Raw genomic sequence first — 18,280 nt, 5'->3', positions numbered from 1 at the left:
GGGAAGTCTGTCCTGGCAGAATTAGGAAAGAGCCTTTTTATTATGGAATTTCCAGCATTTGAATGAAGGAGTTTGATGATGGTGTTGGACAGTCTTAGCTGACAAGACCAAGCGGTGCCTGACCTTTGTTGGAAGATTTTGAGGTGTGTTCAGATCCATCCAACAGATGCTCAACAGATGCTTCTGTGGCCACTTGCTACTGTCTAGTGCTTGGAGGATGCTAACACTTCAGTCCTATTTCTATGTCAAATAAAACATATTTCTTTTAGAACTATTTCTCTCAGGAGTAATCTTGTGGCCTCTGGGAGCCTGGAGAGAATAAAACCCCTGGGATTTTCCTTTTTGTTTTATTATGACTCAGTCTGGTCCTTATACTGTTGTAACTGTTGTAATATGCTCGTTCCCTGTTAGGCTTCTGTCTTCCTACCTCTGACTCTGGGGAACGCACTGGAGATGTAAGAAGCCTCAAGTTTTTACCTTTTTCTCCTTGAGTATCTTTTCCTTCTATTTCTTTTTTTTTTTTTAAGATTTTATTTATTTATTCATGAGAGACACACACACACACACAGAGGCAGAGACACAGGCAGAAGGAGAAGCAGGCTCCATGCAGGGAGCCCGATGTGGGATTTGATCCTGGGACTCTAGAATCACGCCCTGGGCTGAAGGCAGGTGCCCAACCACTGAGCCACCCAGGGATCCCCCTTTTCCTTCTATTTCTTAAGTAAAACTATTTTAACTTAAGAGAAATTATAAATATAATGTCCTCTTAGGATAGACTCATGAGATGCATTTAGAGGCTCTATTTTTTATAACGGGTCCTCCACAAGGATTTTCATCCACTAGGAACATGTTGAATATTTATTTAGAAGTCCTGAAATCTTCTATAGCCACCTCTGCTCCTCCGTGGTAGTTTTTTAACCAAGTGTTAAGGTGTAATGATCAGTCTTTAGGGCACTCTCGTAAACAATGATGTTATGGCTCAAATAATTGCCAAACTTTGTTTCCTTAAAGAAGACAAATAAGTTTCTTTCCCTTGGCAATCATTTTCTACTGGGGTATATTACAGAATGTTTTACATTATCATGATCTTGTAATAAAACTATCCCCAAATCAGTAACCGATGCATCACCTGATACCATAAAAAGGTTTAAAAAAAGCCTGGGTCTTTTCAGAACTCTTAAATAATTCATACCTTGTTTTAGTTTTTCAAAAGTTTCCTGACCTTGTCGAGCTGTATAATCTCATCAGGTGTCCATTTTATTCCTAATCAGTTAAAAGTGGACCAAGGGGATCCCTGGGTGGCGCAGCAGTTTGGCGCCTGCCTTTGGCCCGGGGCGCGATCCTGGAGACCCGGGATCGAATCCCACATCAGGCTCCCGGTGCATGGAGCCTGCTTCTCCCTCTGCCTGTGTCTCTGCCTCTCTCTCTCTCTGTGACTATCATAAATAAAAAAAAATAAAATAAAATAAAAAAATAAAAGTGGACCAAGTTGTTGCCAGGACGCCAGGACTGAGGTTACAAAACTTTGATAATAGCTTGTTAGCTTTCTAAATGAAATGTAGTCTTTTTTTTTTTAATGGGGATCCCCCCCCCCCATTTTCCTGTCTTGGTTATTGGACTTTTGGAAGTCCATGTTGGCTTTTTACACAATATACCACAGATTCACTTTCGTGTATTGCCCTTGGAACTAGTCTCAGCTGTCCCTGATCTGCTTCGGATCAAATAGAGCACTGGTTGTGTGGTTTATGGTCATCATTCTCAGTCCACTTCAGAGCTGGCCAGCCAGACTTTGTCTCTCTGCAGATGGGGTTTCTTATTGGGAAGAGGCAGGAATATTCCTCAATCCAAGGTAAGTGTTATAAGGCCAGGGTTATAGACTGTTTTTTTCTTTCCAGCACTGTTTCCTCTTCCAAATATCCACCTTTTGAGGTGTTCCTTCTTCCCTTTTAGATGTAGTCAGGTGGGACTTTTCAGGGGCTTTCTTTGCTAGCTAGTCAAAGGACTAGTGATAGGACTGAGGCCAACGGGGGACTCCTTCCTTGGAATTGAATCTTGAGTAGAAGGACAAAAAGACTAAAGCTAGTTGACATTCATTCTTTCCAATGCCTGTGTCCTGATCAGACTATTATGGTTGTGTTCTGTAGCCCTCCAACCTCTTTGGGCCTGCTGTGGTCCTGGCCTGGTTTTCATGTTGCTCCTGTCACAAAAAACCCCAGCTGATGCATTTCTCCTAATTCTATTTCTTGGAACCCAAACAAATTGGTAGTTGAGATGACTTTAGCAGTTCCAAAATATGGTTATATTGCTTCAACTCTAAGCAAAAGAGCATTATGAATTAGCAGATTATTTTTTGTAATCGACACAATTTAATTTTATGGCCCTGCTTTGGAACCAGAACTAATGAAGAAGTCCAGACACTTGAAGTTCTAATCACTCCTGGCTTTACTGTTTCCCAAATTTACACCTTCATGTCTCCTAAAAACCACTCATTAACTGGGTTAGCAGTAATTGGATTACTAAGTATAATTATTTTTTCTATATTATAGCATTTTAGTCAAATCAATTGTTTCCTTTTGGGGGAAGAATATATGTGAATCAAATTTTTTCAGAGCTCTTATCAGCATTTTTTAATTGTTCCATGCTGAAGTCTTCATCATAAAGAGTGAACCCTTTCTGATTCTGATGCTCTTCCGTGATTGAGGTCATGTTTTGACCTTTTAAAGTACTGACAAGATTTTAGCTAATTTCCATTCTTAGGAGACCATCCAGCTTGCCTTTCCATGCTTCTTTTAAATTTAGCTTTGTATTAATAAGACAAAACACATAGTGGTTAGGAAGATACAGTTTTGGATTAGAGTTTTGGTTTTGCCACTGAATAGCTGTGTGACCAAGGTCAAGTTACTTATGCTCTCTTAAGTTTTAATTTCTTCATATGTAAAACAGAGGTTCCTGGGAAAATACAAGGAAATGATGCATATAAAATGCTTAGCATTTGGCACAGAATAAGCAGCCAATAAATATAAGCCATTATTACTACTACTACTACTACTATATCGTCCACTCTAAGCATTCTGGAACATTCTGTTTTTTCCTATCAGAACTACTTTTCATCTCCTGAAATGTACATAATAGTGCTGAGAATCCAGAATGTACCTCAGGAGGTCTACTAGGCAAGTAGTAAATATGGCACTTTATCATTATAGTCATATAACAGTTTTTTATGGATAGTTGCTAATCATGACTTTGAAAATTGCATTATTTCTTTCCCTAAGTGTTTTGCTGCACTATGGATATTAAGCTCTTGGCAAATGTATTGAATGTCAATCTGTACTCGTAACACTGAGTAACTTCTAAAAAGAGGTGGATTTGTTTCTGTAATGGAAACTGGAGGCAGAGAGGTTTACATTCAGACAACAGTACTTTGGACTTCAGTATTAATGTTTTCTGGCAATAAAACAATATGTTTTGGTGGACACATTAGGCAACATGTTGGACATGTTATAGGTGACAGTGATATCCATATTGATAACACTTTTTCCTTTTTTTAAAGGTTTTATTTATTTATTTATCAAACAGAACATTTTAAACATACTGTCTTAAAATGCATTATATATCATCTTCATCTGGCATAATTTCATGTCTTTCATTCAAAACACATTAATTGAACCTAAAGAGATAAAGTACTGTCCTTACCACCAAGACACTCATTGTTTAGAAGGTGGGGACAGCCACACGCACGGATCATTTTGTGTAATACCTGCTAAAATAAAGAATGGAAAATGAGGAGAATAAGTACTTCAGTGTGTGGGACTTCTCTGGGGAGGATTCAGAGATGATGCTTGAGTGAGTCTTGAAGCATAGAAAAGGATGTAAAACCCTCCAGGAAGAGGAAGTTGCATTGAAAAAGCTCTAAGGCATGACAAGCATAGCTTCTCAGGGAATGAATGACTTTTTAATTTTTTTTTAATGGTTTGGAGGTTAGGTTGGATAGGAGGTAGCTATGGGAGAACAAAAGAGTAGAGAGGGAGATAAGGCTAGAAAGCAAAATCGTGATCAAAATATACAGGAGGAATTTGCACTGTAACAAGTGTGGGAGGAGTCATCAAAGGGCTTGGGAGTTGAGGAGACTAGAGACTAGTGACTGAGAGAAAAGGTAGGAGGCTGATAAAATTATCTCAATCAGTGGTTCCCAGTCCCTACTGTACTTCAAAATTACCCTCGACATTCCCTAATAATACAGATGCTTTAGCCCCACCATGGAGATTTTTATTAAGTAGGTTCAGGGTGGGGATGGATTATTTTAATATTTAAACAAGCTCCATCGATGATACTGATCAACAGCCAGGTTTGAGAAATATCTGTGTGATAGCCCATGGCAGAAAGCAGGAAGTTTAAAAAAAAATCTCATTTGGGTTTATGGATATGCAGAGAGAAGCTGCTAGAGTCAAGTCAGAAAATGCTAGTGTCTGACTGGTTCACTGGAGCATGAACTGCTGAGGCAAATTTTTGGAATAAGTGAAGAAAGCCCAGGGCAGTTGGCTAGTCCGTGAGAGGGGGTCAGAGGCAGTCTGTTAATGTCAGGGCCAGCAAACCCATGCTGCTGGTGCATTTTATAGGCTGCATGCATAATCCAGAGGAGGGAAACTTTCAAAGCGTAGGTCCTTCCCTTGTGTTGTGTAATTTTTCCTTAGGCTGATTTCACCTGTTCCTATGCAGCCTAAAATATCTTGGTCTCCACAGTCTGTGTCGTAAATGAAAGCATATTAACATTTAATGTTCAAAATATTATAGCTTTCATCTTCCTTCTGTTCAAGTAGGAATTTCTTAAATTTTCGACAGTTATCTGGGGAATCTACTTACCTTTTCTGCTAAGGCTTCTTCCTCATTTCAATTCTGTCCTCTTATCAAGCTCCTACCTGTTGTTGCCTTTTAAGGGAACCTGCTCTATGGGCACATCTGTCCTCTCAGGGAGCCAGAACTGGTCTGTCATCTACGGTAGAGGGTGGAAAGGTGAATGAGCCTTGGCCTAGTCCTGTGCTTGTGTCCTCTGGCCTAAACTGGCATGGCTGATGCCATGACTCATAGTGTTTTGTGACACAGTGCCTTCCACATCTTTCTTTCCACCCATTTTCTCCATTTTTCCTCAGTTTGCTTGAATGAGTGAAAAATGGAGATGGTAAAGGATAACAGATGCCATCCTCTGCTCCTTGACTCAGTCATTCATTCAATGATTCAAGTTATACTGAGTACTGTGTATCTGTAAATTAGCTTTTGAGTCTAAACAGCTAGGGTCTTTGGCATGTGGGCCTTAGAAATATGGTTATCATATAATACATCTCTTCTCACATGAAGGACTGATTGTTCTATGCACATGGCTAAGATTTTTGAACTATAAATACCAAAAGAAAATTTCAAGGTCTCCTGTCACAGAACAAGCAGAATTTAAAAATTCGTTTATTATTATAGATACAACTATAATAATTTTAATCACAACTAATGATTTTAGACCTTAATGCCAACCATTTCATATAAAAAATAAAAATGAGTTAATTCTGATCTCAATTTAGGTCAATCTTTATTTTAGAAAAAAAAAGTATGATACTACAGTTTTATAATCTACACTCCCACAGGGAACTGGTTTACTCACTCAGCTTTAAATATCACTTTGATGCAAATGACTCATGGATCCCATCTCCAGTCTTACCCTTTTTTTGAGCTTGCGTCCAGATCTCCAGATGGAAGCATTGAACTTAGCGTGTCTTCTGCAGAGGAAACAGCACAGGTTTTTGTAAGAGAGTGAAATATATTTGAAATTTGGTAGACATTTGTCTTCTCGTTTTCAGGATTTCTTAAATTTATTAAATTGACTAGAACTTCCAGAATAAAAAGGAATAGTGGCATTGTGTCTCCTTCTGGATTTTATTGATAATTCTTTATTTATTTAGTTTTTTAAAAAAGATTTTATTTACTTATTCATGACAGACACAGAGACAGAGGCAGAGACACAGGCAGAGGGAGAAGCAGGCTCCCTTTGGGGAGCCCGATACGGCACTCAAGCTGAAGGCAAATGCTCAACCACTGAGCCACCCAGGTGCCCCTGATAGTTCTTTTAGTGATTCACTATTAGCCAGAATTTTCACTATTGGCTAAAATTAATATTTTTTCTCAGCTAAAGAAAGAGCTTTCCTAGCTTATTGAGGTTGGCCACTTCCTCCCCCCACTTTACTGAGGCATAATTGGCAAATAAATCTGTAATATATTTAGAATGTACAGCATGATATATATACATATATATGTGTGTAAAATAGTCTCCTCTGATCCGTGGTTTAGCCTTCTGCAGTTTCAGTTACCCTCAGTCAACCACAGTCGGGAAGCAGATGATTATCCTTCTGAAGCATCATCAGAAGGTCAGTAGTAGCCTCATGCTACGTCACTGTGTCTACATCATTTACCTCACTTCATCTCATCATGTAGACTTTTTATTTTCTCACATTATTACAGGAGGAGGGTGAGTGCAATACAATAAGATATTTTGAGATGGAGAGAACACATTTATGTAACTTTTATTGCAATATATTGTTAAAATTGTTCTATTTTTAGTTATTGTTAAGCCCTTACTGTGTCTAATTTAGAAATTAATTTTATCATATGTATGTATAAAAAACATAGTATATATAGGGTTTGATACTGTCGGTGGCTTGAGGCATCTTGCAATGTATCCCTGTGGATAAGTGGGGATTACTGTACATTTTGAAATGATTACCACAGGCAGCTTAATTAACACATGTATCATATCATATATAGTTACCTTTAAAAAATGTTTATTTAAATTCACTTTAACTAACATATACTGTATTATTAGTTTTGGAAGTAGAATTTAGTGATTCATCAATTGCATGTAACACCCAGTGGTGGGATGCCACCCATCAATTGCATGTAACACCCAGGGTGGCTCAGTGGTTCAGTGTCTGCCTTCAGCTCAGGGCGTGATCCTGGGATCCTGGGATCTTGTCCCGCATTGGGATCCCTGCATGGGGCCTGCTTCTCCCTCTGCCTGTGTCTCTGCCTCTCTCTCTCTCTGTGTCTCATGAATAAATAAAGTCTTAAAAATAAACAACACTCAGTGCTCATCGCATCTGAGCTCATCGCATTAATGCCCTTCACCTAATTACCCCATCTTCCTACCACCACCCCTCCAACAGCCCTGTTTGTTCCCTATAGTTAAGAGTCTCTTTTGGTTTGTCTCCGCCTTTGATTTCATCTTACTTTATTTTTCCTTCCCTTCCCATATGTTCATCTGTTTTATTTATTCCACGTATGAGTACAATCATATGATATTTGCCTTTCTCTGACTGACTTATTTTGCTAAGCATAACACCTTCCAGTTCTACCCACATGGTTGCAAATGGCAAGATTTCATTCTTTTTAATGGCAGAGTAAGTTACCCTTTTTTTTTTTTTTGAGTGAGAACACTTAAGATCTGTTTCTTTGAAAATTTCAAGTACACTGTTACTAAGTGTAGTCACCATGCTGTACATTAGATCTTCTGAACTTTATAACTGGAAGTTTGTGTTCCTTGACCCAGATCTCCCCATTCCCCTCCCTGACTCCTTGCCCTTGGCAACCACCATTCTACTTTCTGTTTTTAGGTTACACACATACATAATACCATCCATATAGTATTTCTCTTCCTCCATCTGGCTCATTTAACTTAGCATTAATGCCCTCAAGGTCATACATACTGTCTCAAATGGCAGGGTTTCCTTTTCTAAGGCCGAATGATATTCTATTGTATATGTGTGACACATTTTCTTTATCTGTTCATCTATCAGTAGACTGATTGTTTTCATATCTTGGCTGTTGTGAGTAATGCTGCAATGAACATAAGAGTGGAGATATCTCTTTGAGATAATGATTTCATTTCCTTTGGATAAATACCCAGAAGTAGGATTGCTGGATCATATGATGCTTCTATTTTTAATTTTTTGAGCAGCCCCCATTCTGTTTATCATATTGGTTGTATCAGTTCACATCCTTACCAATATTTTAGAAGTATTGTATTTTCTCCATATCTTCACCAACATTTGTTATCATTTGTCTTCTTGATAATAGACATCCTAACAAGTATGAGGTGCTATCTCATGGTGATTTGGTTTGCATTTCCCTGATGATTGGTGATGTTGAGCATCTTTTCATGTACCTGTTGGTCATTTGAATGTCCTTTTTTTTAAGAAAAATGTCTACTCAGGTTTTTTGCCCATTTTAAAATCATTTGATTGATTGATTACTATTGAGTTGAGTTACTTTTATTTTGCATAGCAAACCCTTATTGAATGTTTAGTTTACAAATGTTTTCTACAATTCCATAGGTTGCCTTTTCATTTTGTTAACTGTTTCCAATGCAGTGAAGAAGCATTTTAGCTTATTTATTTTTATTTTTGTTGACTATATTTCTGCTGTAGGATCTGAAAAATTGTTGCCAAAACCAATATCAAAGAGCTTTTCCTTTATGTCTTATTTCCCTAGGAATTTTATGGTTTCAGGTCTTATATTTAAGTTTCTAATGCATTTTGAGTTGATTTTTGTGTATATTAAGACAAGGGTCTAATTTCATTCTTCTGGAAATGGATATCCACTTTTCCCGACACCATTTATAGAAGAGACTATCCTCATTGTATATTCTTGGCAACTTTGTCAAAAATTAGTTGACCATATTTCTGGGCTCTCTATTTTATTCTATTTCTTTCCTTCCCCCCCACCCCCACCTCCCTCCTTCCCATGCTTTCTTTGTCCCTGACTTTCTTTTAATACCATATCTTTTTTATTACTAAAGTGGTATCTCCAGTGTTGCTCTTCTTGCTCAAGCCTGTTTTAACTATTAGAATCTTTTGTCATTCTATATGAATTTTAGGATTGCTTTTTCTATTTATGTGAAAAATGCTATTGGAATTTTGATAGATGTTGCATTAAATTTATAGATCATTTTGGGTTGTATGGGGATTTCAACAATATTAATTCTTCCTATCTATGACCATGGGGTGTTTTTCCATTTATTTGTGTCTTTTTAAATCTCTTCCATAAATATTTTATAGTTTTCAGTGCTCAGGCTTTTTTTTTCCCTTCTTGGTTAATTTTTTCCTATTTTCTTGTTTTTGATACTATTATAAATGGGATTGTTTTCTTAATTTTTTGGATATTTGTTATTAGTGTATAGAAATACAACTGATTTTTGTATGTTGATTTTGGATCCTGCAAATTTACTGAATTTGTTTTTTGGTCCTAACAGTGTTTTGGTGGAGTCTACAGTTTTCTATATATACAGTTGTGTCATCTGTAAACAGAGATAATTTGCATCTTTTTTTTTTTAATTTTTATTTATTTATTCATAATAGAGAGAGGGAGAGAGAGATCAGAGACACAGGCAGAGGGAGAAGCAGGCTCCATGCACCGGGAGCCTGACGTGGGATTTGATCCCGGGTCTCCAGGATCGCGCCCTGGGCCAAAGGCAGGCGCCAAACCGCTGCGCCACCCAGGGATCCCTTGCATCTTTCTTTTTGATTTAGATACCTTTTAATGATTGCTTTGGCTAGGATATCTGGTACCATGTTGAAGAGGAGTGATAAGAGTGGGCACTTGTCTTGTTCGATCTTTATGGGAATGCTTTCAACCTTTTACCATTGAGTATAATGTTAGCAGTAGGTATGTCGTATAAGACTTTTATTATTTTGAGATATGTTCCTTCTATATCCAGTTTGTGGAGAGTTTTTTTAAAATCATAAAGGGATGTTGAATTTTATCAACTTTCTTTTCCTGAATCTATTGAAATGATCATATTATTTTTATATATTTTGTGAATGTGGTATATCAGATTTATTAATTTGTATTACATTTATGTTGAGCCATCCTTGCCTCTAAGGAATAATCCTGCTTCATCATGGTGTATGATCCTTTTAATGTACTATTGAATTTGGTTTGCTCTGAGGATTTTTGTATCTATATTCATCAGGTATGTAGAGCTGTAGTTTTCTTTTTGCATAGTGTCCTTGACTAGTTTTGGTATCAGAGTCCTGCTGGCCTCTTAAAATCAATTTGGAAGTCCCTCTTCTCTAATTTTTTGGAAGAGTTTGAGAATGATTGGCATTAATTCTTTAAATTTTTGTTAGAATTCACCAGTTAAATCATCTGATTCTGTTCTTTTCTTTTTTGGGTGGTTTTTGACTACTGACTCATCTTCTTACTTGTTATTGGGCTGCTCATATTTTCTATTTCTCCATGATTCAATTTGGTAAGCTGTGTGTTTCTAGTTACCAGTTTCTTCTAAGGTTATCCGGTTTGTTGGTGTAAAATGTTCATAGTAGCCACTTATGATTCTTTGTACTTAGGTGATATCAGTTGTAGTGTCTCCTCTTTCATTTCTGATCTAATTTATCTGAGTCTTTTCTCTTTCTCTTAGTCTAGCTAGAAGTTTGTCAGTTTTATCTTTCAAGAACTTGGCTCTTATTTTAGTCTATCTTTTCTATTATCTTTCTGGTCTCTACTTCATTTATTTCTCTTCTGATTTGTGTTATTTCCTTCCTTATACTAAATTTGGGCTCATTTTTTTTTTTTACTCTTTTTCAGGTTTCCTTGAAGTGTTTATTTCAGACCTATTTTTTTAAAAAAAAGATTTATTTATTTTTATTTGAGAGGGAGAGAGTGAGAGAGCAGGGGGAAGGACAGAGAGAGAGGGACACAGTGTCCTAAGCAGACTCCATGCTGAGCATGGAGCTTGCTGTGGGGCTCAATCTTACAATCTGAGCAGAAACCAAGAGTTGGACACTTAACTGACTGTGCCCCCCCAGGCACCCCAGATCTTTCTTTTTTCTTAATATAAGCATTTGTACTATAAGCATCCTTCTTAGAACTGCTTTTGGCTGCATCCCATAGGGTTTAGTATGTTGTGTTTCCATTTTAATTTATCTTAAGATTTATTTCATTTCCTTATTGACCTCTTCTTTTTTAAAAAAAATTAGCAGTGAATGTTAAAGAAGTTAAAATATTTTTTTGGCCGTTGAGCCTGTAATCATATTTTTTTTCTCATTTGATTTATAGATAAATTAAATTGTGATCATAGACTTCCTGGTATTAAATTATCCATATATTTCTGGGAGATAGAGAATATAATTACAGTATGTTATTTCTTTAATATATTGATAGATTCCATGTATTAGTATTTTATTACAAATGTTTGCATTTATGTTCAAAGAAGATTGCTTTATGTTTTAAGTGCAGTCATTTTTCAAGTTTTCTTACCAAAGTTATAATTTTGTAAAATTATTTGAGCAGCCATCTTTCTCTGTAGTTAGAAAATTTTTAAATGGCGTAGGAATTATCAGTTCCTTAAGTTTTGAAATTTGTAAAAAATGAGATCAGTTGAGGCTGACATTGCTGTGGGGAGAACTTTTTGGATATCTTTCTCAGTATATTCTATGACTGTCCTGCATTCAAGTTTTCTACTTCTTGAATTAGCTTGCTGATTTTGTGTTTTCATCTGTAAATGATCAATGATGTTGTGCATCTTTTTTGTACTTATTAGCTATTTTTTCATCCCTAAATGATCAATGATGTTATGCATCTTTTTTATACTTATTGGCTATTTATGTATCTTCTTTGGAGAAATGTCTGCTCAAATCCTTTGTCCATTTTTAATGGGGTTATTTGTCTTTATTATTGACTTGTAACAGTTCTTTATAAATTTTGAATACAAGTCCCTTATCATATACATGATTTGCAGATATTTTCTCTCATTCTGTTGGTTGTCTGTTTACTTTCTTGATGATATCATTTGAAATGTTTAATTTTGATGAAGTTTAGTTTATCTACTTTTGTGTGTGTGTGTGTGTGTGTGTGTGTGTGTGTTTCCTTCTGGTGTCATATCTAAGAAATCATTGCCTAACCCAAAGTTATGAAGATTTACTCATGTTTCCTTTTAAGAATTTTATAATTTTACCACTTACATTTGGGTCTGTAATTCATGTTGAGTTAATATTTGTATATAGTGTGATGTAGGGGGACAATTTTATTACTTTTGCATTTGGACATCTAATTGTCCTAGTACCATTTGTTGGAAAGGCAATTTCTTCTCTATTACCATTTAATTTTAATCTTTACATGGATTTTTGCTTTGGAGCTCAGTTAAAGAATCTTTTGCCTTTTAATTTAAAAGACAAGTTTAACCCATTTACATGCATTATTATTGATGACATATTTAGACTTTCTTTGGAAATATTCAGATCTTCAGACTTTTATGTTTTTGTTTTATTTGTTATCCCTCCATATTGTTACTTTTTGAAGTGGGGATTACTTTTCTTTCAGGTTTACAGAATAAGTGTTTTTATTTCTTCTTTCTGATAGCAGGAAACTGTTGATAATATTCATTTCATAAATCACATATGCCAGTAGTTTTATTATTATTTTTTAAAGATTTTATTTATTTATTCATGAGAGACACACACACAGAGAGGCAGAGACACAGGCAGAGGGAGAAGCAGGCTCCATGTAAGGAGTCTGACATGGGACTCGATCCCAGGACTCTAGGATCACGCCCTGGACTGAAGGCAGGCGCTAAACTGCTGAGCCACCCAGGGATCCCCCACCAGTAGTCTTATTACTTGAGAGTCACATTTCAAGTTGCATTAAGTAAGGGTAGGTGTACAGTTCATTGGTATAAATGTAGATGATTGTGCTATGAGTTTTCTAAGGACAGTGAAATATGATAAGTATTCAGAGGGTCTGATATGAAAATGAAATGTCTGATATTAATATAATGATGATAAACATATTAGACATATGACTCCATTGCTTTATTTAATTTATGGCTAATTTTTACTTAGTCTTATTTAGTAGCTACTTTTTACTTCTGTAAAATCATTCAGTGCTTGAAATATGTATAACACAGGCTCAAAAAGCTACATATAGCAAGATAATGTTGCTTAACATTACCAGAATTCTACAAATACACAGTTCAGATCTTGAAATGTATTTTTCTATGTTCACACTTTATTGCAGGAAGCATATTCTTTAATTGAGAAGACTGAAGCAGAACAAAATACCCTATATTCATATCAAAAATATGTGGAAAGTTCAAAAAGAAAGAAAAGCAGAATCCCTCCCCCACCTATCCTGCTATCCCGAACTCATTGTTCTGTGACATTGAAACCTGCTCCATTTATTTCAGATGTTAAGGTATGTTGCCCTAATTATGATCTTTATTTCAGGTAAAGCAACACAAGTACTTTTATGACTATCATGATTGATACTTTCCTTGCTCTTAGGACTTGAATAGTCTTATTTATAAGCATCGAACACTAGGATTAGTATTGTATTATCTTAACTATACTTAGCTTCTTCAAGACCTTTCCTCTTTGTGCTATTTTCTTTTATGTTCTATTTAGCCTTGTTATACCCAAATATATAGTAAGAATAAACAGTGGAGAAGCATTTCTCTCTTACATATCTTAGTCACCATGGGGTAGCCCTATGCTGACATCCTAGTGTTTTCAAGATGAAGTGCTCAGCTGAACTGGAAACAGGCATTTGAAGAGGATAGAAGTTACTCTCAGAGCCAATGATGGAGATGAGGAAATTTGGGGATAGCAGATTTGGGGGTTCTTCCTAGAGTTCTCTGAGTAAATGAGGATTCTCTTTATGCAAACAAATGACAATTCCAGCCATATTGTAAGTCATAAATCTTTATGTATTATTGAAGAATGAACTCTTGCTCTCATCCCCAGTGCCTTGGAACTTGGCCTAAGTGTGACTCTAACTTGAAATTTAGTGTCCTCACAAGCGTTCCATTTGATTTATATTTTAAATGTTAAATTTTCCTCTGGATGATCAACAACATGCTCTTTGATGTAGTATAAAAAAGTTTTGTGTTTGTCTTTAGGATATTCTGCTTGAACTTATATCAACTTGGTATTGTGGAAAGGGCACGGGCTTTAAAATCAGACACCACTTATTAGCAGTATGACCTTAGGAAACCTAAATATACTTTGAGAGGTGGTAGTGGTGTTTTTATTTGTAAAATACATTTGCTGTGAAAATTAAATGAAATAATATATGACAGTCCTGTCATATTAGTTGACATCCCTCCATATCTTATATAAAACATGTGTAGTAAAGTTTGCTTAAAACAATTAATGATGGTATAGAATGTGATTATATTATTTGATGACTTTTTCATAAATTTTGTCCATTGAGCATTATTGAGTATCTCTTATCTGTCCAGCTCTGTGTGAGATAATTGAGATATAAAAATAATCACAAAGTTTGATTCCATTCTTTGAGGAGCTGCAGACTAAATGAGATATGGACATTAGTGAGAAGCAATACCACCTTTATAATGTTTTATAATTGGGTAAATAGAAGTAATATTCATCTTACAGCTAACAGTGTTGTCATCAATGCATTATTGCAATTGCTAGCATTTTTAAAGTTCAACTTTAGATTTTTTTTTGGATCTGTTTAAGAATGAGTATTTGCTGATTTTGGAAATTCAGTATATAGCTAAGACTGGATGCCTTACCAAGAGTTTTTCTTTGTTTTTATTCAAATGTTCTGGTTTATTTAATCAAAATATATATTTTTTTGTATTTCAAATTAGTGACTCGATTATATTACTTCATAATGCTTAGAAATAGGAAGATACAAGTATTTCATATCGGACCTGTAGTTGTAGGACCTGCCACTTAGCACATTATGTGAAGTTTTATATATATTATACATTAGTAGAGTTGTGTGCTCCACGAATTTATTACATACTCACCAACACTAGATGGTGCTGTGGGCTTAAATAAGATTTCTGGTTAGAGGGTTCAGCCATCTTTTTTTATTAAAATCTCTTTTTAAAGCATTTGTTTTATTAAAATCTATTTTAATAGTTGAAAATGCTGATGTTATTAATAAACTTTTACTTCTAAAGTTAGTGCTCATTTGTTCATGGTATCTTTACTCTTGTATAGATTCTAATTACACATTGCTCCTTATAGTTACACAAACTAAGATGTCTTCATTTGTGGAGCAAAATAGGAATATATATCCTGCTTCTAAAAATGCTTTTAGAGAGAATTTTACCCTTCAAATTCTGATTTATATAGAGAGCTTAACCTAGAGAAAATAATAATTTAAGTCATATAACACGATCTTTCTGCCTCCAGCCCCCTCCCCCTTTTTGTAAAATGGTACTCTTTTTGCATGAAAAGTTAGTTTTTAAATTTCTTCTGAAATTCATTTGATTTTTTTCCCCCCTCTTGGCTTCCAGCTTCCAAGTTCTTTCAATGCTGTGTCTCTGTCCTTGGAGTTCTACCTTTGTCAAGCGTCCCTTAATTACCTGAGCAGTTTTCTGTATAGACATAAAAGTTTGGACACCTCTACCAGAAACTCTAATTCATTGAGGCCAGGAAGGCTTGGTATATGTAATTTAGAAAAATGGTTGGTTCTGTGAAAACAGTAACAGTATTTCTCTGCACAGTCAGGGTTGAGAACTAGTCGTGCAGACAAGACACCATTAGGATTTTTCTGTTGACCTAGAGGAAGAAATAGCTAAGCTAAGCTACAGAGATAGTTGTTTTTTTTTTTTTTTTTTTTTTTTTTTTTAGATAGTTGCTTCTTAGAGACAATTACATTTTCCCTTCTTCCCAGTTTTCCTTATCATTTAGGTGTTGAGATGTTGGGAAGAGGAGCCTCTGGGGAAAAGGGAATGACACATGATGACAACCCATCCAATCCCAACCTCAGGACAATATGGCTCCTTCATAATGCTATTCCGTTAGGTATCAACTTACTCCCTTTTCCCTCCTTTCACTGAGGACTCTCCATTATTTTGACATCTTGGGCAGAAGAATCAATTCTAATCATTTAATTAAGTTTAAGTTTGTGTTTTGTAGAATTAGCATTTTGTTTTTGGTATCTTTCTGTATTTAAGAATTATCAAATATCATGCTATTATCTGATCTTGGGCAAGTTATCGAGCATTTCTGTTTCTCCATTTCCTGTAAAGCAAAGTGACCACAGTAATCCCATTTCAGAGGGATGTTGCAAATATTAGAACGTTTATGTAAATTTCCTAATATTACTTTGTACATAGAAACTGCTCATTTAATGGTAGTTAAAATAATCAATAATGAATAATAGTTTTTGTAGTCCCAGATAAAATGAGCCCTATATTTGTCTTTATTTTTTCAAGATTAAGCCTAAGTATATTTGTAAACTTAGGTTCCATGTTTTAAAACTCAAATAGTTATATTTTTATTTGGAAAAGTATTCCTCTTGCCACATCTTTTTTGTTTTTTTTTTAAGATTTATTTAAATTCCAGTTACTCAATATACAGTGTAATATTAGTTTCAGGTGTATAATTTATTGTTTCAGCACTTCCATACAATAGCTGGTGCTCATCACAACTAAGTGTCACATCTTGATAAAAGCAATTGAATGCTTTGTTAGACAGACTATGGATGATGGGTTCATCTCTCTCCTTGGCAGGTTTCCTGGTACTGTATTTTGGGTTGCAAAGCAGAAGGGAGCTATGGAAAAGTAAGGCTAAACAATAATCATCTCCCAAACTCAGGAGAAGCGGTATGTCAAATTAAAAAAAAAACCTCTAAAGGTCAGGAAATCTTGTCAAAAGTCTTATTAATGACAACTGAATGTTTTTTTTTTATCCCCTTCTACTATCATTATTTCAGTGAATTTCTCTAATTTCAATTTAAGTCCTAACTCAAATCCAACAGTAAATACAATGGTTTTATTTATTTATTTTATATAGAAGGGTTATTTAATTATATTTTTAAAGTCATATTACTTCAGTTTCCCATATATAAACTTGAAATATGTTTTTGTTAACAGATACCAGCTGATGGTAAAAGCATTTTTGAAGTGAAAGGTTTAGAAACTAATGAAAAATATGTCTTTGCAATTGCTGCTTATTCTTCTAATGGGAAGCTTATTGGTGATGCTGTTGGGGAGACAACTAAACCAATTCTGGTTTATCCACCTCTTTCTGCTGTTACTGCTCGGATGTTCTTGACTCAGGTAGAAGAAATTTCTGCTAATTTTTTCCTCTATGTTTTTTTTTCTCTTAAGCTGTTACTAAGTAATTTCTAATGGGAAAAAAAATCACAGTGGATATTCTAAAGCTCTTGTAATACATATTTCCATTACTGCAGTTTAGTCTCATAAAAATTGGAATCATTCCTTCTCTTTTTAGTGAGATTGATTTTTACAGTAGCATTTTTTTCTTGGATTACAAATGTATCCAGGAAAAAAATGCTATTGTAAAATTTAATTTTGAATTTAATTTAATTTTAAATTTAATTTTAGAAATTTAGAAAATACTGAAATGTACAAAGAAGAAAATAAATGTTATCTATTATCCTATCATCCAGAGTAGCAGTTCTTAACTTGGCACAGTTTTGGTCCCCAGGGGACATTTGTCAATGTCTGGAGACATTTTTAGTTGTCATAACCTAGAAGGGTGCTTCTGGCATCTAGTGGGTAGACCCCAGGAATGTTGAAAAGCACTCTCCAATGCAAAGGACAGTTCTCCCTAACAAGGAATGACAAAGTCCGCCCCAAATGTCAGTAGTGCCAAGATGGAGAAACCCTGATCCAGAGCTATCTTTCCATTTGTTGTGTGTGTGTGTGTGTATACAATTTTATATACACGCACATTTTTATATATACACGTGTTTGAATTTATGTGTAATATATAATCTAATCACAGCATATAATTTTATATCCTGATATTTTCATTTAATATATAATTGAAAAAAAAATATATATAATTGACATTTTTTTCATTCCATTAAGTATTCCTCCACAGCATAATTTTTAACACCTGTGTCTTATAAAGGTATTGCCTCTTTTAACGATACTGCATCTTACAGATAGATCATAGTTTACTTAGTAATCTTAACTGGTGGGCATTTTGATTTTTTTCAAAAGTCTTTTGCTATTATAAACAAAGCTGTGATGCATGTCTTGGTATATGAATCTCTATCTGCATCCATGATTACTTTTTTGGGTTAGATTTACAGAAGTGAAATTTCCAGACACACAGGCCTGAGTTCAAGTTCCAGTTCCTCACGTTAGCTACATGATTTTAAGCAAGCAACTTTAATGTATGAAGTGGGAATAATAATAGTGGTTACCTCCCAGAGGTATTATGAGTATTAAATGGGATTATGTTTAACCAGTGCACTTGTCACACAGTAGGCACTTAGTAAATATTATTTTTAGTTA

The 18,280-nt window shown here is 35.1% G+C and overlaps 1 protein-coding gene across 11 annotated transcripts in view; it reads left to right on the top strand.

Moving 5' to 3' along the window:
- The window catches only part of CFAP54 (cilia and flagella associated protein 54), a 300,555-nt gene that overhangs the window by 72,875 nt on the left and 209,400 nt on the right, over nucleotides 1-18,280 (top strand). For all 11 annotated transcript variants that reach the window (XR_005985335.1, XM_041739196.1, XM_041739195.1 and 8 more), the window contains 3 exons: nucleotides 13,048-13,224; nucleotides 16,523-16,615; nucleotides 16,886-17,071. Coding sequence is in view for 10 of the 11 variants with exons in the window: in XM_041739196.1 (XP_041595130.1) it covers nucleotides 13,048-13,224; nucleotides 16,523-16,615; nucleotides 16,886-17,071 (456 nt within the window). In the remaining variant the exon portion in view is untranslated. The remainder of the gene's footprint in view (nucleotides 1-13,047; nucleotides 13,225-16,522; nucleotides 16,616-16,885; nucleotides 17,072-18,280) is intronic.

This window comes from Vulpes lagopus, chromosome 23 (genome assembly GCF_018345385.1).
Source record: "Vulpes lagopus strain Blue_001 chromosome 23, ASM1834538v1, whole genome shotgun sequence".
Lineage (NCBI taxonomy): Eukaryota > Metazoa > Chordata > Mammalia > Carnivora > Canidae > Vulpes > Vulpes lagopus.
This window is presented reverse-complemented; position numbering and strand designations above follow the sequence as displayed.